The sequence below is a fragment of the Pelophylax lessonae genome (assembly GCF_965119305.1).
Source record: "Pelophylax lessonae genome assembly, chromosome: 4".
Lineage (NCBI taxonomy): Eukaryota > Metazoa > Chordata > Amphibia > Anura > Ranidae > Pelophylax > Pelophylax lessonae.
Window position 1 is genome coordinate 59,519,451 of NC_138771.1, and position 24,461 is coordinate 59,543,911.

Consider the following 24,461-nt stretch of genomic DNA (forward strand, 5'->3'; position numbering starts at 1 on the left):
CCAAATTTTGGGTTATCCCCAGAAAAGTAAGAGGGGAAATCTTCCATTGGGGACACTAGTTCTGGTGACCTGGGGGTCTCCAAGGCATTCCCTTAATTTGCAGGGATTTTGGCTGTGGGAAAGGAAGTGAAGGGAAATCTCTGCTTTAGGACACAAATAGATGATCATACCACTTTGATAGAAGCTGGCCGGACGTCAGACTTCTATCGGACTGACTGCCGTACATGCGGTTTCTATTGAACTGGCCGACACCACCCTATATTCGGCCCATGTGTATGGCCCATTGGTTTAGTTGGGACAACCGCAGGCTAATGCGTTGGCTACCCCAGGTTGCTAGGTACTCATGTGACACAGCTAGGGTTCCTACAGTGCAAACAATTGATCATTTTATATTTTGTCAATCTTTATCATGTATCAAACAGAATTTAGTCTAGATTCAGTCCTGAAGCTGGGTTGTTTTGGTCCAAAAAGCTCTTTATAAGCAGTTTTGTTACAGTCTGCCAATGGGAGTATCATACACAGAATGTAACAATCCGCAATCCCTATTCAGACTGTGCAGACACATTGGGTTTAATTAATTCATACTCTACAGCTTTGGTCAGACTCTTTTGTGCAACTTGTCCTACTGCCCTTTTCTTTTCATCTTCCTCATTCTTTGCAAGGACAGTCAGGATCTCAAACGTTTCACTTTCCATCAGCTTTTGTGCCAGCTCCTTGTCTGCAGTCATCATGTTCAGGACAATGACAGCACCTCGATGCTGCAGTTCTATGTTCTCACTGAGAAGCAGAGACTGCAAAATTTCCAGCCAGTGAGCAGTCTGCAAAGATATAATAATATATATAATAAATATATACGACATACTGGACTATAGCATATAACTATTATCATAATTTAAAGAGAATAGCAGCAAACGTTCCAATAAAAATTTAATAACTGATCGTTTTCATAAAATTTTTTGGAGCTTTTACATATCCGCTATGGTTTACAGTCTTACAGAGCAAATAAGGCTGTCTGAGCTAAAATGATCGGCTCTATTCAGTCTCACTGTTGACTTTTCATGCTTGTGATAGGCTAAGCAAACTGCAATGCATGTACAAAAGGGGACATCCAAATGTAGCAAATATTTTAATTTTGCATATATCCTGTATTACTGTAGCAAACACTTTGGTTCAAGCCTATTATGAGAAAAGCACAACTGTAGAACAAAACATTATGAACCTGCAAAAGTAGAATAATACAAGAACACATTATCTCTCCCTACTATCACTGGTCCAGCCACTGTAGAACAATTGCTTCTACAATGACAACACTAACCATTGATATGGCTCCACCAAAGTTTGGGAGCACCAACTGTTGGCGATATCTGTGATACTGTCACTTTCAACAAGATTATTAACAGACCATCATTGGATTTCAACTTTAGATGTTATTCTCTGCTTGAAAATAATTTTGATGCAATATCTCTGAACTGCCCACTGAGTTAGTATCAGGGCTCTTTCACACGGAGCCACTTTGCTACATTCCGCTGGGGATACGTAAGAGAATCCCCTGCTGAATTGGAGATGAACGGCACAGATGACAGCTTTTTGAGATCGGTGTCTGTTCAGTTTGTGTCCACATTTTCACAGCAGACAGGAGTGGACCCATGATGGTCCTACCGGCAGGAGGATGTAGACTTGTGTATGTTTACATCATGCTATCTCTTATCCGTCACATTAAGGTCAAGAAAAACGGAAAAGAATGCAGTCCTTTTCTGTTTTTTTTTCCCAGACCTGGATGGATCCTGAGGTAAGTGGGTGTCAACAGACATAAGTCCATTTACATCAGCCTACTCATAGACCACATGGAGCTTTCCGATGTGATCCACCTGAATAACAGATAGGCAGACCTGATCGGAATGTCCATGTGAAATTGCCCTTAGAAGCTGTCACAGTTTGTTACAATACAAAGCTGTTCATTTTTCCAAAACAGAAATGGAAAAACAGGATCTCTTACCGCTTGAGGAATCTTTTGACAAATCTTGGGCTGCAGGGAGGTCAGCATGGCAACAGTCCCAGCAGCTGCACGACGTAGACGGGGGTCATCCTCTCCGCTGTATAAAACAACTAGCTTCAGGCGATCTGTTCCCTCTGCCATGAACAGTTCTTGCACCTGCAGAGAGAGAAGCAATCTTACTCTAGCCCTGGTCCTTGAACAACCTCATCAGCACATGGTAGGTCTGTCTCCAGTTCAAAATGTGACAGCTAGCTGCTCCCCTACAAAGAGCCCCTACAGGTATGATTAAAATATTAAAGTTCACTACCAAAACTTAGCAGTCAATCAGACCCCTTCCTTCCTAGTGCTAGACAAAACATGGTATCCAGTTGTGCAATGCCAGAACTTAAAAAAAAAAAAAAAAGTTGTTAATATTCTCAGGTAATCCTCTGCTATACCCCCATACACAACTTTAGGAGACTTTGTATAAAAACAGAATTTGTCCTATAACGCCCACCAACACTAATATTGACCGGACTCTGCTTATGCTTTCATGCCACTCATTGATGTTCTTCCGCCTCCTGGCCACTGGCCCACCTGGGACTATCTCTTGACCCTACCCCCTCTTCCTTTCCTCTTCTCCCTCTCTTTTCCCACCCCAGGCAAACCCCCCCCCTTTGCCTCTCCTATATTTTCGTATCTCTCTGATTTCTTCCTTTGCAATCATCGTTTCTCCCTGCATCCCCCCCCACCTTTTCTCTCCCTACTCCTATATATTATTTGGCACCCTCCCTTCTCCCAGTCTTTGTAGAGATGCACACAAATGGTTATACCAGAACCATTATACCTCCACCTTTCACCCAAACCATGGAGCTCTCTTTATTTTACAGTTTTTGTTACCAAGCTCCTGTATATGTTTTACCTTACTGTGCTCTGGTACATCCCTCTAACGCTCACACCTCTATGTACCCTGTTTTCTGTGCCATAACTGTTTCCTTACACCAGGGTTTCTCAACGAGGGCTCTGCCAGAGGTTGCCAACAGTTCCTAGAACAATGAACGATTTCTGCCTTCTTTCCCAATGAAACCAATAATCTTCTAAGCTATCTGTAAGGGGGCAATTCATCCTAATGACAAGTGTAAGGAGCATTATACCCACTGACCATCACACTAATGTACCAGGTGTTGTAAATATAGTCATTTTTTAGCAGGGGTTCCCTGATCCTGGAAGGGTTCCTCTATGTGCATTCTGTTTTGTTTCACAATAAGGTTTCCGGATGCTGTGAAACAAAACAGAATTTATGACTTGTGTATTGATGTAGTGAAACATAATGAAGACAGTGGGGTTAATTTACTAAAACTGGAGAGTGCAAAATCTGATGCAGCTGTGCATGGTAGCCAATCAGCTTTTAACATCAGCTTGTTCAATTAAGCTTTGACAATAAAACCTGGAAGCTGATTGGTTTCTATGCAGAGCTGCACCAGATTTTTTACTCTCCAGTTTTAGTATACGTACACACATCCCTGTAGCATCTCCTATGAGATGCAGGTATACTGTATACATACTGGCTGAATTTGAGCATAGACTTTTTTTCAAATTTGGAAATAAACCAGCCCCAATGTCCATACTGAATAGATACTGGGCTAGGAAACTAGTGAATAAATGCAAAGTGTATAGTTGTAAAATATGCCTTCTATAACAACTTGGTTGAAAATTTACAGTTGCCAGTGAGGCACAAAAAATGAATACGTTAATTTCCAGAGTAATAGTACATTTCTAGGATAATAGTACATTTACAGGATAATAAAACATTTAAAAAATAATAGTACAGAGTACCATTTTGTTGTTTACACTTCAGCCTCACCTCTTCACTCATGGCCATGTTGCACATACATTCAGCGGCCGCTGCTCGTATCAGTTCATGCTCTTCAAACATATAGCCCTCAATCATGGGCACTGCCTTCTCCTTGATGATTTTACCCCTGCAAGGCACAATATAAGGTCTTTAAGAAATTCTGTGGTTTCTATCAGTGCTGTATTTTGGCCTAGGCCAACAAGGCCCAGGCCTAGGGCAGCACTTTGCAGGGGGGCAGCAGAAAAGCCCCCCCCCCCCCTCCACCTGATAATATTTTTGGCCAGTGGTTGCTAGAGCTGCCTCTCGCACCCCCCTCCTCTCTTTCTCACCCCCCCCCTCTTCCCTCTCTCTCATTCCCACTCTCTCTCCCATCCCCCCTCTCTCTCATCCCCCATCCCCCCTCTCTCTCATCCCCCATCCCCCCTCTCTCTCTCTCATCCCCCTCTCTCTCTTCCCCCCTTTCTCTCTCTCATCCCCCCTCTCTCTCATCCCCCCTATCTCTCCCTCATCCCCCCCTCTCTCTCTCTCTCTCTCACCCCCCTCTCTCTCTCTCTCCCCCCCTCTCTCTCACACCTCCCTCACCCACCCCCCTCTCGTGAGATCTCAGGGGTTCATACTGGGACCTGTAGTCCTTAAATTTTGGAGGGAGTCACATCCGTTAAAAAGGAAGGAATGGGGCAAATTTACATAGGAGGGGGAGGGGGCGCCCAATTTTAGTCTTGCCTAGGGCAGCACAAAACCAAAATACACCACTGGTTTCTATAAATGTATGGTTTCATCTGACATTTGACAATCTAACGTTAAAGCCAAACTGAGGTTTGATAAAGTGACTCACCTCAACTGCTCACTGATTCCTGCTAGGTTTGTTAATGCCATTAGTGACTCAAAGTTCTGCAGGCCAGTCCTGTTAAGATGAAGAAGGCTGACCAACGGCCGGACAACCTCGTATATCTGTGAAAGCAGCGAAACAGAAGTTTGCAAAATATCACTGGTTAAATGCTTAGTCTATCACTAAAGAACCCTTTCCATTAAATATGAACCAGAAATGTTCAGTTTAATAGTGGGCAACTTTTTAGGCCGCATGTCTGTTGCATTTTAGATTAATTTGTTTGTTACGGCTGTTATGGCTCATGCAACTGTAACTATGTTTCTATAAAGTGAAGACATTGGGGTGGATTTACTAAAACTGGAGAGTGCAAAATCTGGTGCAGATGTACATAGAAATCAATCAGCTTCTAACTTCAGCTTGTTCAATTAAGTTTTGACGGAAAAAAAAAAAAATGGAAGTTGATTGGTTTCTATACACAGCTGCACCAGATTTTGCCCTCTCCAGTTTTAGCAGTTCAAACCCATTATTGATTGAACACAACTCCCTTATTAAGGGCTCATTCACGCAGCCACCCAACCCTGTGAAGCTGAAAAGTCATTTGTTTACTTTTTTATTTTATCACAACTGCTGAGCTGTGTGCAGGCAGCCCATAGACAATGAATGGGTATGCATTGGCTGTACAGACTCACCCTCACAGCCAAGTTTAACAGGTGTGCAGGGACAGGTGCACAGACCCGGACGCACAGGCTCTGTCAAACTCAGCTGTGCAAGTGAGTCTGTACAGCCAATGCATACCCATTCACTGTCTGCACGCAGCTCAGCAGTAGTAAATAAAAGTAAATACATGGCTCTTCTGGCTGCACGGGGCTGAGCTCCCACGTGAATGAATCCTAATGCTGCCCCCTAACCCCCCTCATTAACTGACACTATCACTGCACTGCTCCTGCCTGCTACACACAGCAAAAAGAAAAAAAGCCGACACTGCAGCAGTAAAATAATTAAAAGGATGATTGCAGATATAAGGTGCAGAACTAATAAAATAGTGCACTAAAGGGAAAGGCGATATTTTAAATTACAGTTGCAGTCTGGTGGTTTGAGTCACATGTCAGCTTTCGTTGGAGTCTGTCTCACCCCTCCTGGTGCATTTACCAGAACATCAATTGAGCACTTGCTGACCAAAGTATGTGTATAAACATCCTGTCAGCAAGTGCTTAATATTAGATCATGGCTGCAGCCATGATCTTGGTACTGTTTTCTTCAGCTGGCGATCTGCTGTTTTGTAAAAGCGATTAAGGTGGCTCTAACACTTTTATAGTGCTGTAAAGAGCCTCCTTGTGATAGCAATAAAGTTAAATTAAAAAAAATAAATAAAAAATACAATAAATAAAAGACTATAGGCCATCCGTTTAGTGTTACCATTGGTGCTAAAAATTTTGCTCCTATTCATGCATGTCGATATGTAAGGTGTATCAACATTGACGTTTTCATGCGTAAGCGTCCCCGACGGGTGTTTACGTTTGTACCTGCGTATATGTGGAGGTGGGAGTCACAACATTTTTTTTGGGGGGGAGGTGGGGTTTATGTGCTTGGGTGTAACTTTAATTTTTTACTAAACAAAAAATATGAAGTAAAAATATAATTTTTTATTATTTACATTTTTTTTTTCACCTAATTTTTTTTTTCATTACATATGGGACAAAAAAGTCCCCTATGTGATGATTTTTTTGGTATCAATTCCTTCATCCTCCAGGAACTGTCTGCATACTCTTGTCACATGAGGCCGGGCATTGTTGTGCACCAGGAGAAACCCAGGACCCACTGCACCAGGGTAGGATCTGACAATGGGTCCAAGGATTTTATCCCGATACCTAATGGCAGTCAGGGTGCCATTGTCTAACCTATAAGAGGTCTGTGCATCCCTCCATGGATATGCCTCCCCATACCATCACTGACCCACCAACAAACCGGTCATGCTGAATGATGTTACAGGCAGCACAACGTTCTCCATGGCTTCTCCAGACCCTTTCACGTCTGTCACATGCGTTCAGGGTGAACCTGCTCTCATCTGTGAAAAGCACAGGGTGCAAGTGGAGGACCTGCCAATTCTGGTGTTCAATGGCAAAAGCCACTAAAGCACCACGGTGTCGGGCAGTGAGCACAGGGCCCCCTAGAGGACATTGGGCCCTCAGGCCATCCTCAGGAAGTCTATTTCCGATTGTTTGGTCTGAGACATTCACACCAGTGGCCTCCTTGAGGTCATTTTGTATGGCTCCGGCAGTGCTCATCCTGTTCCTCCTTGCACATAGGAGCAGATACCGGTCTTGCTGATGGGTTAAGGACCTTCTACAGCCCTGTCCAGCTCTCCTAGAGTCTCGCCTGTCTCCTGGGATCTCCTCCATGCTCTTGAGATGGTGCTGGGAGACACAGCAAACCTTCTGGCAATGGCACGTATTGATGTACCATCCTGGAGGAGTTGGACTGCCTGTGCAACCTCTATAGGGTCCAGGTATCGCCTCATGCTACCAGTAGTGACACTGACCCTAGCCAAATGCAAAACTAGTGAAAAACAGGCAGAAAAGATGGAGAAGGGGAAAAAAAAATGTCCGTGGCCTCCACCTGTAACACAATTCCTGTTTTGGAGGTCGTCTCATTGTTGCCCATCTAGTGCACTTGTTAATTTCATTAAAGCGGTTGTAAACCCTATATAAAAAAAAAAAAAAAAAAAAAAAAAAAAAAACCTGCAAGACAAAGGCATAATGAGCTAGTATGCATCGCATACTAGCCCATTATGTTTAACTTACCTTAAAACGAAGCCCCGACACGGACCCCCGGACATCGATGCGGGCGCTGCCATGATCCCTCGTCGTCTCTTCCGGGTTTGGCGGCTCCGGCGCGCTGATTGGCCGGAAGAGACGGCTCCAGCGCGCTGATTGGCCGGAGCCGCGATGACGTCACTCCCGCGCATGCGTGCGGGAGTGATTTTTCCGGCAAGCTCCCGGCAAGTTAATTGAAGGTCCCCCCAGACCTTCAGAGCGCATGCGCCGCTCGCGCGAGCGGCTGCATGCACTGTAAATATCTCCTAAACCGTGCCGGTTTAGGAGATATTATTTGTACCTACAGGTAAGCCTTATTATAGGCTTACCTGTAGGTAAAAGTGTCAAAAAGCGGGATACAACCGCTTTAATACCAAAGCAGCTGAAACTGATTAACAAGCCCCCCAGATCAATATCCCAGGAGTTTTACTGACTTAATGCTATACTCTGATTAAAAGTGTTCCTTTCATTTTTTTTGAGCAGTGTACATACCAAGTGCAACTAAACAAAAGATGTGCAAAGCCTTACAGTTAGTTTCTTTAGAAAACAGTCAGAAAAGCCTGTAAAGAAGGATCCTTGTTCTGTGTATGGAAGCAGTGGTTTCTCTACAGAGAAACATGCCTTCCCTGCCAAGTCAGAGCTACAGCTCTCCAATCGGCAAAGTGCATGATCGCAAATGATTGGACAGCTCTAGCTCTAACCTCTGTTTACAGACCACTTCTCCCACACAGAGCCTTTCTACTAAGGCTGCAGCTACTTTTTAAAGAAAACTGTAAAACCTTAACACCTTTTTATTTTAATAAATGTACATAAGTAAATACTATATTTATCACAGCAATAAATACCAGTCAAAGCAATAATACTATCATGCCCAAAAATGTAATATTCAGAAATCTGTGTGGTGAAAAGTTGCTCTGTGTATACATAGAACCAAATAAATGGTGCTAAAAAGCTGTGCAAAAATGTCCACACTCATTTGTTATAATAAATCCATACAGTAGTCAGTCTTCCAGACTTTACGATCTTACCCTTTCACCTGGAAAGGCAATTTCAGGGTTTGATGTGATGGTTATTTTGGCCAGCGCTTGTGCTGCTTTGGTTTTCCCCACCTCAGTTCCTTCTAATGCCAGTGGTATTAAAGCCTACAGCAAAACATATATGTACATTCATTTTTAATGTCATCTAGTTATAAAGGTGGCAGAAAAATAATAAACAAAATTTACGAACGAGCAGGCTCTAAACTTACCTGCATGTTACAAATCCTCTGCAGAATGTTCACTGAGCTGCGCATGTGCAGTTCAATTTACATTTCAGCCAATGTACCAGTACAACAGGATTAATGACTCCCATGCATGATTGGAAGTGATGTCATCACGCATTAGCCATTCAAGATGGCTGAAAAAGGGCACCCGGAAGAAGCCAGAGATGCAGAATACACCTACTGGAACGTAGTCCTTACTGAAATAGGAACCCAGATTATCGGCTGCTCTTTAATCAATGTCCTCTGTTTCAGTAGTACTATCTTCTCATTACCCTATTTTCAGCTCTATTTGGTCCTGCTTGCTGTAAATAGTGATTGTTAAAGAGGAAGAAGTAAATCCTCCCCAAAAAAATGAAAAAAAAAAAAAAAAACCCTGTAAGGCAAAGGCATAATGAGCTAGTATGCATCACATACTAGCTCATTATTGAAATACTTACCTTACAGTGTCGCCTGCTCAGCGACATGACGGCCGAAATGTTCGGCCGTCCTGCTTCCTGGTTCGCATTCTCTGGCCATCTCATTGGCCAGAGGCACGATAACATCACTCCCTGTTCACGGCACAGGGCTCTGAAGGAACGGCACAGGTGGCCGTTCCTTCAGAGCGCATGCGCCCATGACGTCATCAGCTGCATTAAAAGTAAATATCTCCTAAACGGTGCATGTTTAGGAGATATTTACAGTACCTATAGGTAAGCCTTATTAAAGGCTTACCTATAGGTACAAGTTCCAAGAGAGGGTTTAAAGCCACTTTAAACCTTCTAGTTAGTCTTCTAAAATACTGTTCAATATACACCCCAGGTCTGGATAAACATTTAGAAGTTATAGAGTTCTGTAACAAAGAATTTTACAAAGCTATGTCAAGACTTCAAGTGGTATGTATGTGGGGGTAACGAATAACATTTCCACCAAAATACCATCATTTCACTAATAAAAAGACATAAAATCAGGCTATGTGCTGCAGTGCAACTTTATGAAACCCCCTGTATCAAATACAGAGTTTTATTATATTCAAGTAATTTCCCCCCAGCCTGCCTTGAATGGGTTATGTTGGCTGTACTCTCTAGAAGTACGAGAAACACAATGCCATTTATCAGGTGATGCATTGCAGTGGTCTGCACCTTTCCCAAGTGTATTTAGCCAAGTCATCCCTCTACCTTCATCTTACATCCTGGTAGTACCAGTCTTTGCTGCCATAAGTTTAATACCAAATTGTATCATGGTCCTTAAAGTGGAACTTTAGTCAGAAAATTAAGTTCTGCTAGATCACTTCAGGCTGGCCCCTTTTGCAGGTTTAGTTGAGTAAAACATTACAAAAAAATGCCTATACTGTTTACAATCCAATAATACATGGTTTTACCCCGCTCTGCACATGCTCATTTGCTCTTTATTTTTAGGCAATTCTGAATTTGTAGAGGGCGATTTGCTAACAGTCTTAATGCAGAATTAAACTCTCCTATCCTTTACAGCCAAGGAAGCTGCTTCTGCTTGATATGAAACTGCCAAGGTACTGCACATGTGATCATTTATGACACCAGCCATTTGATGGTTTGACAGTTTGGTTGAGGCCACAAGCAAATGTGGCAGTTACATTCCTGGAATGCCAGGATTGCTAACTTTTTTTTGAAACAGTTACATTGATGAATTTAAGCGGAGGCTGCAGAGTTCTACCCAAAAGTGGAACTTCCGCTGATCTGCTTCCTCCCCGCCTCTGGTGCCACATTTTCCCCTCCTTCCCTCATCGCCGAGCCAAATAGAGAGCACAGTGCGCTTCGCGCATGCGCAGTAGGGAACTGGCTTTAAAGCTGAAAGGCATCACTGCCGGTTTCCCTTACGAGGAATGGCGGCGACAGTACCCAGCAGCCGATCTGAAAAGCGACTGGAGAGAAGACATCGCGGGCTCACTGGACAGGTAAGTGTCTACTTATTAAAAGTCAGCAGCTACAGTATTTGTAGCTGCTGACTTTTAATATAACACCGCTTTAGTTCTGCTTTATGGTTTACTGCTGCTCAGAGGCTCTGGGCTTCAGCAAAATGGCAGCCTCCAGCAAGAAGAAACAGGAGCAATGCTGGAGGCAATTTACAGCACAAACTAATTTTGGTAGCATAATTAATAATGTGGAAAGTATGTTCCTTGCTAAAGAACATTATTTTTCATCAAGTGGTTATGGGTAAAGTTCCGCTTTTGGGCCTAAGACTGATACAGAAGATGCAAATATTCTAGCTTCAACTTCAGTTTGAATTAGAAAAGTTACCATCAGTTATCAAACATAATTAACTGAAGGCTTATTACAATCTAAAAATCAGAACATGTATTACTTTTCCTCCTCCTTGAGCTACAACGTTTCCTCGTTCTTCTGGTTTTTCAACCAAGGCCAAAAAGACTCTAGAAAAAAGAACAAAATTGGAAAGTGTTGTGATATCAGTTAGAAATATCTGTGAAAATAGGTGCAAAAAAAAAAAAAAAAAAAAAAAAAAAGGACCTATATGCCTTAAATTGGTCTTTAACCCCTTTGAGAGAGTAGCTCAAAGGGGTAGTAATCACTACCAGAGTAGCTTTATATATGTCTTGGTTTATAGACGTCTTGGTATTCAAAGTAGAGACCCCCGATAGCTCTATATCACATAGGGGGCTTGTTAGTCCCCTTGTAATAGCAATAAAGGTAAATGAAAAGTAAAATTAGAATTAAAAATAAATAACTAAATAAATAAATAAAAAGGACCCCCATGACCTCCATACACCAATGCAAACATGCAGGGTAGGGCATACACATGTATGAAAACCTAAAATTGAGCCACACATGAGGTATTGCTGCGAGCAAGTTCAGAATGCTTGTCAAACGACATACATAATCTGAATCTTTGCACCAGCCAGTGACTTAGAAAGTACTAAAACAAATGGATTACATTACAGTCATTTTATTTTTTAGAGAGCTCAGTAATGCCACCCTTCATACATGGTAATTCCAAGCAGCCCACACTTCCCATTTCAATAATTGAAATAAATGTTTATCTATGGAGGTTGGCCTGTCCCAAGCAACCACTCTGTCTCAGGAAAGGGAATGAGTGAGCCCGCTATGGACCACAAACAGACATCGGCAGTCTATGCAAGGTAATGAGCTGAGGTGCACAGCACAGAATAGGATCCCACTATAGTGACTTTTACACCTACAGTGGGGAAAATTATTATTTGATCCCCTGCAGATTTTGTAAGTTTGCCCACTTACAAAGAAATGAAGGGTCTATAATTTTTATCATAGGTGCATTTTAAATGATAGAGACAGAATATCAACCTAAAATCCAGAAAAAAACACATAAAACAAGTTCAGTGAGTAAAATTAGTATTTGATCCACAAACAAAACATGACTTAGTACTTGGTGGAGAAACCCTTGTTGGCAAGCACAGAGGTAAGACGTTTCCTGTAGTTGGTTACCTGGTTTGCACACATCTCAGGAGGGATTTTGGTCCACTCTTCGTCACAGATATTTTTAAAACCCTTAAGGTTTTTTGGCTGTCTCCTGGCAACTCGAAGTTTCAGCTCCCTCCATAATTTTTTTTTAGGATTAAGGTCTGGAAACTGACTAGGCCACTCCATGACCGTAATGTGTTTCTTGTTGAGCCACTCCTTTGTTGCCTTGGTGGTATGTTTTTGGGTCATTGTCATGCTGGAAGACCCATCCACGACCCATCTTCAAGGTTCTTATCCAAGATTTTACAATACATGGCCCTGTCCATTGGCCCCTCAATATGGCAAAGTCGGTCTGTACTTTTAGCAGAGAAAAAGCCCCAAATCATCATGTTTCCACCTCCTTGCTTGACTGTAGGGATGGTGTTCTTAGCGTCATAGTCAGTATTTTACTCCAAACACGGAGAGTCGAGTGCCAAAGAGCTCAATTTTGGTTTCAGCTGACCACAGCACCTTCTCCAAATCCTTCTCTGAATCATTCAGATATTTATTGGCATGACTGTACATGTGCCTTCTTGAGGAGGGGGGCTTGCCGTGTTTGGAGGAAGAAAAATGCGGAGTGACTATGACCCCAAGAACACCATCCCTATATTCAAGCATGGAGGTGGAAACATTATGCTTTGGGGCTGTTTCTCTGTTAAAGGTACAGACGACTTTGCCGCATTGAGGGGCCAATGGATGGGGCCATATATTGTAAAATCTTGGATGAGATCCTTCTTCCCTCAGCCAGAACACTGAAGATGGGTCACGGATAAGTCTTTCAGCATGTCAATGACCAAAGAAGACAGTAGCTCAAGTAGAAACACATTAAGGTCATTGAGTGGCCTAGCCATTTTCCAGACCCTAATTCTATAGAAAATTTATGGAGGGAGCTGACACTGAGTTGCCAAGCAACAGCCAAGAAACCTTAGGGATTTAGAGAAGGTCTGTAAAGAAGAGTGGACCAAAATCCCTCCTGAGATGTGTGCAAACCTGGTCACTAACTACTAGAAACGTGTTACCTCTGTGCTTGCCAACAAGGGTTTCTCCACCAAGTACTAAGTCATGTTTTGCTTGGGGATCAAATACTAATTTTACTCACTGAACTGCAACTCAATTTATAAAAATGGTATCATGTGTTTTTTCTGGATTTATGTTTGATATTCTGTCTCTATCATTTAAAATACACCTATGACAATTATAGACCCTTCATTTTTTTGGAAGTGGGTAACCTTCATAATCTGCAGGGGATTCAAATAACTATTTTTTCCACTGTAGATAAAGCATACGTCAAAGACAAAATTACAATACATGTAATAGATGTACTATACATTTCCCCATGTTTTATCACTTTAAAGACTCTTTAAGTACAGTGAAGTACGTGTTGCTCTGACAGAAATCCACTTAGCTTTTAAGTCCTGTTGTAGGCTTAACACAGATTTTTTGTGGACTGCGTGTGGTCAGCCCTGCCCAGTGTTTTACCTAAAAAATGCAACCATTCACACTCTCAGATCTTCACAACATTAAATAACAATCATCTTGTATATTCCAAGAACTGGCAAGGCTAAAAAGCCTGTATAGGATAGCACAGAGAGTTTGCACAGGTAAGCTCTGAATTTCAGACAAGGTCAACCGTTTTTTTGTATTGTCCCTGCTGAAATTTTTAATAAAATCTTTGTAAAAGAAAAAGAAATAATTACCTGGATATCAGTTCTCTTGAGGAATCAGTTAGTGCTGGACTCTCATTTTTCATCATGCATGCCAAAGCAGACACCACTCCTGCAGTCAGTAGCTTCTGCATCCGCGCCTCAACAAATTCTTTCTTATCCTACAGTTAATAACACCATAGAACCATAAATATGGCTGAGTGTGCAGTGAAAAACACAAAGGGCTTGATTTACTAACACCGGAGAGAGCAAAATCGGGTGCAGCTGTGCGTGGTAGCCAATCAGCTTCTAACTTCAGCTTGTTCAGTTATGCTTTTACAATAAAACCTGGAAGCTGACTGGTTTCTATGCAGAGCTGCGCCAAATTTTGCACCCTCCAGTTTTAGTAAATCAACCCCATAGTCGCTGTCAAAAAATACAATTCCAGCATCTTCAATATAGACCAGATGGCCTCTCACCTTTGGGTGCTCCTCAGGAACATGCTGCTTGGCATACTTTGCCAGTTCTAACATCTGTGGGTCTATTTCTTCACGGTCATAGCTGTTTGTACAATTTACCAGGGTAGATGCAACTGCAAAGAGGACCGTCTTGTCTTGTGACTAGAAGGAATAAAAGCAACAACCTGTTTAATGACTAGTCAGAATTATTACTATTCAAAAAGAAACTAGCATACTTAAACATTGTGGGTCATATCAATAGGATATAGGACTGGATATTTTAATATAAGAAACATAATTATAAACACAATAATCAGTAGCAGGAAACCGTCCACCAAACCTTCTTCTTTGTGTTGTGGATGTATTGTTGCCTAGCTTTCTATTAATGTGTTCCACCTTTCATTGGAATATATGTGCAGCAATGTAGATGTTAATGCTTGGTTGGGAGGAGGGAATGAATTGCCTGCAATGGGGTTTCACAAATAAATACTACGGTTGCACCAATACCAATATCAGTCCCGATACTGAGCATTTGCACAAGTACTTGTACTCATGTAAATGCTCCGATACCTCAACTGATACATTTGCAGTGTGATTTGAGCCCATACAAAATGAATGTGCTCAGATCATACTGCAAGGAATCGTATGTGATTTGAACAGGAATGCGGTACGATTCCTGTCCGAATCGCATGCCGTTTCCCTGTCGCTTCTGTGTGAATGCAGGCTTGTCATGGGGACTTCAGGACAGGAATCGCACCACAATCCTGTGCAAAATCGCATGCACAAAGGTATTGGTACTCATTATCGGCCGTACTTGAGCACAAGTAGCAGTAATCATACTCACTGATAAAAAAAAAAAAAAAAAAAAAAAAAAAATCGGTATTGATGCTTCCCTAATGAACATTTTCATTTCCCCTGGCACAAGGTGCGTCTGCCGACTGCATAAATAGGTACAATCATCTAAAGCAGCGGTTTCCAATCTACGGCCCTTTGCTTGTCTTTACTCAGCCCTTGGGGAACTATTCCTGTTGCCGACACTAACAATGGGGCACTATTCCTCCCACTGACACCATCAAAAGGGCACAACTCCTCCCATTAACACCAACGATTGGGCACTATTCCTCCAATGGGGCACTACTCATTCCATTGACACCAACGATTTGGCACTATTCCTCCAATGGGGCACTACGCATTACATTGACATCAATGATCAGGCACTAGTACTCTTACTGACATCAAAGATAAGGTATTGTTTACTCCCACTGGAAGCCAGGATATTTTCTACTACCACTGTCCAGCCCCCCTAAAGTCTGAAGGGCCCTTTGTTTAGAAAGTTTGGAGACCCCTGGTCTTAAACAACTGTGCGTGTTTACTGAAAAAGCTTTCAACAGTCAGCTACTGTATTTCAGCTGTCATTTTATGCCCATGGCTAGTCTAATGCTGGCCATAAGTAGATAAATGGGCCACCTGACCTACCTTGCACTCTGGTGGCTTGAATTTTAAAATATAAGGCTAAAACACTTGTAGGGCATGAGAAGACCTTTGTTCAGATAGATCAGGTACAGTAAGAACAGCAGCAATCTCCTGCGCTCAATATAATGGTGGAAGATGGATTACAGGTCCTTGATATTTTCAATGCCAGGTACAGTCATATAGAAAGGCAGCTGATTGTCTATGGGCACTCTTTGAAATTCCAGTCAAAGTCTTAGTCTCAGTCCTTGCTGAAACAGCCAAATTTTGATCCATCTTTGGCCAATCCCGCTTAACAGAAATCTATCCAAAGATCGACTTTTATCGAACAGGACTGTTGGAAACTTTCATTTGATCAGCAGCTGCAACCAATCGGCTTTGGCGCTGATCAGTGTATTCTGACAGCAGAGAAATCTCCACTTCAGAATACAATAGCACAGTGGGGAGGATTCCTCCATGCACCTCGTTTGTGTTGATGGGGGAATCTGTTTGTTCTTTTTTGTTTTTTTTATTATAAGCCCTCTGGCTGACTGAAACAAAACAAGTAATCTATGTCCAGCCCTAAGCAGGGTACACACTATGCATTTTTGTTCGTTCAGCCTGCTTAGAATGATCACTGTAACAAGTGAGGTTAGTGAGCGATCTTCCCCTGCTGTGGTATTGTGTTCTGACAGGGGGACTGTCCCCTCCCTCCCTATCAGAACACATTGGCTGCAAGCGGTGATGGGATGCTGGTTTTCCAGCATGCCCGTTCGACCAAAGCCGGTAGTGAGACTGGCTTCTTTCGGACAGGGAGCTGTACACACGGACTGAAAATCATCCGGTTCCTGCTGTACTGACCATTTTTGGCACGTGTGTATCCAGCCTCATACTACGTAATAAATGTATAATTAGGGTTTTGTTTTCCTAGACAATTCTATTGTTCTCTAAAGATAAGGCTAGAACTGCACAGTACATAGACAATCATACACACTGGCTGCCACTCACCAGCAACAGATCATCTGCCCCTGCAGCATCGCTCCCTTACTAGCCAAAATGCTGCTGAATGTTGCTCTATTGATTCTCCCTTGCTGACATGCAACACCCTGCTGGTTGAGCCAATGGGGTTGATTTACTAAAGAAAAGAAGACAGAGCACTATGCAAAGTGCAGTTTCCCCACCGCAAGTGCAGTTGTTCCAGAGCTTAGTAAATGAGGTAAAACTTCACTTTGCAAAGAGTACCCAATCACATGCAAGGAAAATAAAAAAAAAAAACAGCTTTTTTGCTTGCACACGATTGGGTGATGGAAGTCAGCAGAGCTTCTGCTCATTTACTAAGCTCTGGAGCAACTGCACTTGCACAGTGCTACTGCACTTTGCAAAGTGCACAGTCTATTTGCCTTTATTAATTCAACCCCAATGAGAGAGCAATGCCATAGGAGCAGGTAAGTGGTCTCTCTCTATAGATCGTGCCACTGGTTAGTTGCCAGCGGCCACAGGATCACTAAAGTGACATGGCCTTACTTGGACTTTGTTATTTGTACATGTCAGAAGTGTTGGCACTCCCATTGATTTTATATACCTTGGCCTTCAGTTCCACTGTATGTACATTACGCCCTTGTATTACTGTAGAACTACAATTGGCAGAATTACAAACGAATAACAATGTTATGAAAAAATTGTACCTTTGCTAATTTGAACATTGCCTGTAACGCTGCTTTATCTTCTACAAATTCCTCCTTAACATCAGCGTCAAATGTTAGATAGGCCAAGCCTTCCACAGCCCAGCGGCGGGTGCTTGCCTGAATACTCTCATTGCACAACCACCTACAAAGCAAAAAGCAGATGGTCTCAAGTGACATGACGTAACATTTAACTTTGACACATACCTCAAGGTCAGGGTACTAATATTCCACTATAAACACGATGAGTAACTTACTTGCGACACTGTTTAGCTAGCTTGAGAGTAGATCCTTCTGCAAACTGTTTCATGCTGAAGTCTGTGCCACCCGCTGATCCCAGCTTACACAAACCCTGCACAATATTATAGATAGAGATTTGATGACTAGACATCGAAGATATAAACAGAACAAAATTATTAAATGGATTTGTAACACAATCACACATAAGACAGTGGCATACCACCAAGGCTCTTATACGGATGGCATCATTTTCATTTTTCTTGTATATGTCTTTGAGTAAGGTCACCCCATTGGCAGTGATGAAGGTGGCTCGCTTAGCTTTGCCAGCTGCATGGATCAATGCCTCCACTGCCACCTGCTGATCAATCTCCCGCTGTGAAGAGCACAGAGCTAGAATACTCTCCATTATGCCTGCAAGTTCAAGAGTCCGATTCCCAGCCTCAGATGGGCCCTGCAATAAGCAGGAGACAGTTTGTATAGCACGCAGCTTCCCATCCATACCGTGTCCTTCAAACCAACTCCTGCAAATAAGAAGTTAATAAATAAGTAAATTAAGAAACAAGGCTGCCAACAAGAAGGAAAAAAAATACTATAGATTTAGGTTTGTCCCAAACATGTTTAACTACTTTAGCTGCGGAAGATTTACCCCCTTTCGTGAACAGGCCATTTTTTGCGATACGGCACTGCGTTACTTTAATTGACAATTGCGCGGTCGTGCAGCATTGTATCCAAATAAAATTTATGTCCAAAATTGCCAAATAGGCCAGAAGGGGAAGAAGTGGGACTTTGAATGCCAGAAACCATGTAATCAATCGGAACAATGTTATATAAAAGATTATACATTTATTAACATTAGTTAAAACATCCCCACAAAGTGGGACTCAAAAGACAAATAGTTAAAACAACCACCTAAACAATCAAACCCATGTAGCACATCACAGCATGGGCCTGACAGTGTTAGTGTACAGCAGGGTACGGTCACATTGGTTCTTGTCCAAAGCCCCAACGCGTTTCAACATATCCAAGTCTTCTTCAGGGGGATGCTGGACAGTAGAATACTACTGATATTTCTGTGTCTGGAGACCAGTGCTAAGGCAGGACTCCAAGTCACATAAAATACAGCTTTGTCTCCCTGTGGGAGCAAGGAGACAGATGGAGCCCAAATCTGGCCCCTATGGGAGGCACAGCTCCACCAATGATCCCGATTAGTACACACAGGTCTAGCATGCCCTCTCTTTGCTGTTTGCAGTTGCATGGTGGTTGCATGCTAGACCTGTGTGTGCTAATCCGCGTCATTGGATCTGCCAAATCTTCAACAGACTCCTTTAGAAGGAACAGTCCTGGATACTAGTTTAATACAGTCTTTCAAAGACTGACAAACACCTATAGCTGCCACTGCCGGTTGTATTGCAGATCCTGCAATAGCAAAGGAAGCTTTTATCAAAGATTCCAATTTCTTATCAGCTGGATCTTTAAAAACCTGGGCATTATCTACAGGACAAGCAGCATCCACTGTAGGTACACTCCATTTTCTTGTGAACTTTTCCTCCATAGGATACAATAAAGAAAACCCTTTGCGGGGAAAAAAAATCCTATCAGGATGATCCCAATCAGCATTTATTATCTGCTCTAAGAACGCATGTGAGGGAAAAGCCTGAGGATTGTGAGGAGAGCGTAATGAGCCTAATGAGTGTAGCACTGCCCCCTTGAGGACTGCTGGATTGTTCACATTGGGTTCCCCCTGGGTTACCAATAGCAACTGCAACATGCACAATTTAACTCTTTACTCTTTGGCTCAGTCAATGAACATTCTAGGGGATGTAGTTGTTTTTGTGGTTTTATTTAAATTAGGGATCGGAGAAGGGAAGAGTGGGATACTCCAACTTGAACTATTCACAGTAGATGAGGACTCCTGTCTGAGGATGCAGCCAGGCTGCAGATTCACCTTGCCACTAGATGAATTTAGGATTAAGTCTCTATGGAGATAACTTGTTAGGATGAATTATCTGCGGGATACACACCTGGTACCCCCTTTCACTCCACCTGCTGACACCCGTCCTCTGACTATCCGACACTGGGGTGGCCCCCCCAGGTCAGGCCCCTAGACACAATCTCCTATACTCATGATAATGTTTATCGAGGGTCTCCAGTGTCTCTACCCCTTCAGTCAGCTCTCATGGACCTCTGGGTTCAGCTCCTTCCTTCTGGTCCCCAGGCCGTAACTGCCTGTAACCGTGTGCCACTGCTACAGAGGAGGAGGCAGCCGCCACCCTCCCTCTGGGACTCTGCTCACCAGCCAAAGACCTCGCACCACATGTGCTCCTGGCTTTGATACCACACTCCACAAAGCACTGAGACAGCCAGTCTGTGCCAATCACTGGGGCTGTATCAAAGCCTGTGTACTCATTGGTCAAATTTCCTCCACTGTCCAATATGCCTCCCTATTGGACTAGTGTGAAACACTCCCTAGACAAGATGAGTCACACACTGAGCAGACCTAACTCACAGATCCTGCTCTCTGGTAGGCAGAAAGCAATATAGATTTCCCTGCTGCTCCTCTGATAGGCAGACAGAGCCAAAAACTATACTCTCTCACTAGCACCTATCTAGGAGGGTGCTACATGAGGAAAAAGAGACTACAGAAATCTCTAAGGGAGGTAAGTTAATCCCGGACCGGACCATTTCAGCGAGAGAATTAATCTCTGGGATTGAGATGCCGAGAATGGCTCCTCAGACCCTGACTCCCCAGAAGTGTATCAATCTGCTTGGCCTACTTCTAAGCCATTTACAGCTACTTCTTCCACATCCTCTGCCCCATCCTGAACTAAAACAGAGGGGAGGCCTGGGGTGAGCGGGATCTATCAGGTTTCCTCCTTGTGACGCTGAAGCAATCATGCCTGCAATCTTACCCTCAAAGCCGATGCCAAATCGTCCTTAGTGACAAAGGCTGAGACAGAAGCACTAGATGTGGCTACTATGCCTGACAACAGTAATGATTGTCGCCCTCTCAGGGGGAGGTAAACACAGAGGAAGCACGGCTAGGATCTTCCAATCCTGATGGCGGCACAATTGTTCCCCTTCCTGCTGTGCCCCCCCCCCACTCCTCTTACAGGACAATATTGTTTTATGCAAGAAAAAACTTGAGGTACTAACTTTAGTGTACTCAAGGCTTGTGCCAAGCTGAATAGCTTATCACACACAGCACAGTTATCCCCCAAGTAGCAGAACCTGATAGTGCCTGTAAGCATGCACCCACAGTGACTCACGCACCCAGTTGCCGCTGCTCTGTGTCCCATCAAGATTCTGACAGAAGCTCGCGACGCCGGGAACACTCCTCAAATGATGCGCCATTTGTGCTGCTTACTGCGCATGTGCGACGTGCTACGCGCATACCCACAAGCCACGTGTACGCCAACGCGTCACGGACACGACCCTTCCCAGCTCAACGTGCACGCTCGTGCATATAAAAGAAGCAAAACTTGCGCGATCAACCTGCTACTCAAAGAAACACTGAATTTGCCATGCTTCTGACCTTCTGCCACAAAGGAGAGCGAAATGCGCAGGCGGGAGGCATCAGGTAACATCAAAGTTACGCTTGTCACAGTGAATACATACACTGCCCCTAGTGGAGACATGAAACATGGCACCCGGCATCTGTTAAATCAGAAGGTGACAGTGCAACATAATTTAAAGTGAAATTACCATTCCCACCGCAGGATTCTGTCTATAACAAGAATCCAATCTTCACCCATCACGGCGGTCCTGTCACTTGTTGACCATCAAGGACTGGGCCCCTTAGTTTATGGGGCCACTCCCTTGGACCTGTAGAGCACCCTGCCGGAACACCTTTGGGGTTGGTCTTACCAAAGGTCCAGATCCCAGGGTTCAGCACCAAAGAAGGTTTCATTGCAGGCAATACAATGTTTTTCCTTTACCGAGGCTCAGTTATCATCCTTTTAGTCTTCCGCATTTGGATGGATCCGTTTACCAATCCCCTTGGATCCAGAGATCTTAACTCGGATTAGAACACAATCTTTTTTCTTCTTCTTTAAAAAAAATCTGGAGAGCTTCTCCGAACATGACCATCACCTCTAAGACACTGGTGAAAAAACTGAGGTACTCTTCCTGTATGGGAGGGGTTATATAGAGGGGGACTTTCTGTCTTGTTGGTTGCCAGTGTCCATTCACCTATAGGGGGCGTATAACCCAGATAGTAATGAATATAGCTGTTCTTTGTCCCCGTGATGTAGGATAAAGAAATAACATTTTTGTTGCAGGGGATGCCTGAAATCGGACTTGTATCTTAGTGCAGACTTTTGGGAAAATTGGTGAGCCAATCACACAAGCAGGAAATTATGTTTCTGGGGTGTGGTCAGTATACATTCTGTGTAAAGAACAGCTCCAGGTAGCCATATTGCATTTTCAGAAAATTACAGTGGCTGCAGATTGAAAAGGAAAGGTTTTTTTTTAATAACATTAATTTACAATGATGTGTCGCAATTGTATACGCTATATTATTTTTTCTTTATTTGCTATTTGTTCCCCACGAAAGTGGAGTTACTCTTTAAGAATTGGTAACCTGCAACATATTAAATTTGTGTGTTTGGCTAGAATACTGCTGTAATTTACAGAAAAAGGAAGCATCATACACAGCCACTGAGTTAGTAAAACATGCAAACAGTGAACTGAAGATGCATGTCTTAAACCCACAACTAGTTAGTAGGTGACAAGACTGGGTTACTGCTTGCTTTAGGGATACTGCAACAGATAAATAATAGAGAAAAAAAAAACACATTATACCCAGTTTTAGATCTGCCTCTAAACAGATCTTCATTGTTGAAAGATGAAAGGTCCCCTTTAAAGTCTTCTTACCGAACATAATCTTCGCAAAGCTTGTGGAAATTTTCGCGCTCTGCGTCACACTTGAGATCATCAAAGAGCTTATTTAGCAGCACAGAGGCGCTCATCCTGGTGGTCTCTGTAACTGACAGGCTGCCCGGGATCTCCACTAGGGAGCCTCCTATTTCAAGGATTTTCTTCAAACCTAACAAAAATAGCATCATAAATAGAATATTTCCAGCAGCACTGCAACAGAGGAATAATAACTTTATATATCACACATACATTTTAAAGCATTGTTCTAACAGTAGATCTTTCAAATCTAAATTAGGAATAGCAGCACTGGTCCCCTAGATTCCAGCCAACCCATGGTAATCACATGTAACATAAAAATTCTAATTCTTGTGCCAGCTCTATGTACGATGGAGTTAATTCACTTACAGAACACGTTTTTTCTATATTTTTTTTGTGTTTGTTTGAAAATCTTTTAGGAACATTTTACAAATAATTAGTATGTTGTGTAGCATCACACTGACCTTTACAATGTCTGTGTGCTGCCTGTAATCAAGCTGTTCATAATTCAGCAGGCTTTGTGGGATAAATGAATCACATATCAGCAGGCTTTGTGGGCTAAATGAAAATCACATACCTATACTGTGGCAGCTGCCTACACCTGCTAATGCTGCTTCTTGAATAAGTAAAAAGTGTAAACACCGCGCTATCTAAGGTGAGCTGCTGGCACAAAAAACTGACAATAAAAGTTGTGAAAAATAAAAGTAAATAAAAGTGCAGCGCTAACGTGAATCTGTGAACTGGGAATGTTCACATTAATGTGCATGGGATGAATAGTGATAACCTGAGCACACCTCCTGAATCAATATAGTGATATATGTGAATCAAACGGATATCAAATAAGTCCCATACAATGAATCAAAAATGAAAAATTATAAGTCCAGGGTGAGGGAGTAGCCAGGCAGAAGCGATAAGTATGAGTATGTCTCACATGGGAAAAGCACATATTTAAAGACCAGCGACGTACCCATTCGCTGCTGGACTTTTGGTGGTTATACCGCGATGATACCTGCAGCCACACTGCCCGCACGCATGAAAACAGCAATCATCCTACACATGTGAGGTATCACCGCGAACGTCAGATCATGGGCAGTCATTCTAGCACTGTACCTCCTCTGTACATCTAAAGTGGTAACCTGTAAAGGCTTTTAAATCATCGGCCAAGGATAGCACAATTTACATAGTTTGTCGCTGCTGCGCAGGCGTGCGCAATTTTAAAGCCTGACCTGTTTAGTATCTTTTTACTCGGCATAACATTATCTTTTATATTTGACAATTAAATTGGGTTATGTAATGTGTTTTTTTTAATTAAAATTAGTAAAAGTGTATTTTTTTCCAAAACAATTGCGTTTGAAAAACAGCTGCACAAATACTGTGTGACATTCACTAAAAATTGCAACTCCCACCAATTTATTCTATAGTGTCAAAAAAGGGCTTTTCTTCCTTTTTTATTTTATTTTTTAAGAATAAGGGCCAGTGCTACCACTAGGTGAACTAGGCAGCCACGGCATGTCCAAACAAAACAGTAGAATGTACAGAAACGAATCCCCTCTCTTCCTACCCCTCCCGCAGGCATTCAGCGGCTGCAGGAGGGAAATGGTGGCGATCAGTTTCTCCATATGCCGCCCCTCTTATTCAGGCCCCACTGTGATCTCCCGACCCCGCTGTTTCCTCTCTCCCGTCCCCCTTTGTCCTCCCTGCAGCTCTGCTGGCCTCCCTCCTGGGGGGTTCTAGTGCAAGTAGCTGCTCTTGCCTAGGGCGCAAATGGATAGGGAATAGAACTCCTGTCCATTTTTATTGCGGTCTGTGCCCCTGGTAAGAGAGATTTACTCTATTTGTCCAGTTTTCGCTTAACATCAAAAGTGAAAATAAAAGGAAATCCCAAGTTTTGGGTTGAAA

At 42.9% G+C, this 24,461-nt stretch overlaps 1 protein-coding gene across 1 annotated transcript in view; it reads right to left on the reverse strand.

Moving 5' to 3' along the window:
- Window positions 1-398: 398 nt before the first annotated feature.
- The window catches only part of UNC45A (unc-45 myosin chaperone A), a 48,275-nt gene continuing 24,212 nt past the window's right edge, over window positions 399-24,461 (reverse strand). The window contains exons 9-20 of the mRNA XM_082253222.1: window positions 22,524-22,695; window positions 17,872-18,172; window positions 17,669-17,763; window positions 17,415-17,556; window positions 14,302-14,442; window positions 13,877-14,004; window positions 11,050-11,116; window positions 8,501-8,614; window positions 4,666-4,781; window positions 3,840-3,957; window positions 1,997-2,152; window positions 399-818 (exon numbers count right to left, since the gene is read on the reverse strand). Of these exons, the coding sequence (XP_082109348.1) occupies window positions 543-818; window positions 1,997-2,152; window positions 3,840-3,957; window positions 4,666-4,781; window positions 8,501-8,614; window positions 11,050-11,116; window positions 13,877-14,004; window positions 14,302-14,442; window positions 17,415-17,556; window positions 17,669-17,763; window positions 17,872-18,172; window positions 22,524-22,695 (1,826 nt within the window). The 3' untranslated portion in view covers window positions 399-542. The remainder of the gene's footprint in view (window positions 819-1,996; window positions 2,153-3,839; window positions 3,958-4,665; window positions 4,782-8,500; window positions 8,615-11,049; window positions 11,117-13,876; window positions 14,005-14,301; window positions 14,443-17,414; window positions 17,557-17,668; window positions 17,764-17,871; window positions 18,173-22,523; window positions 22,696-24,461) is intronic.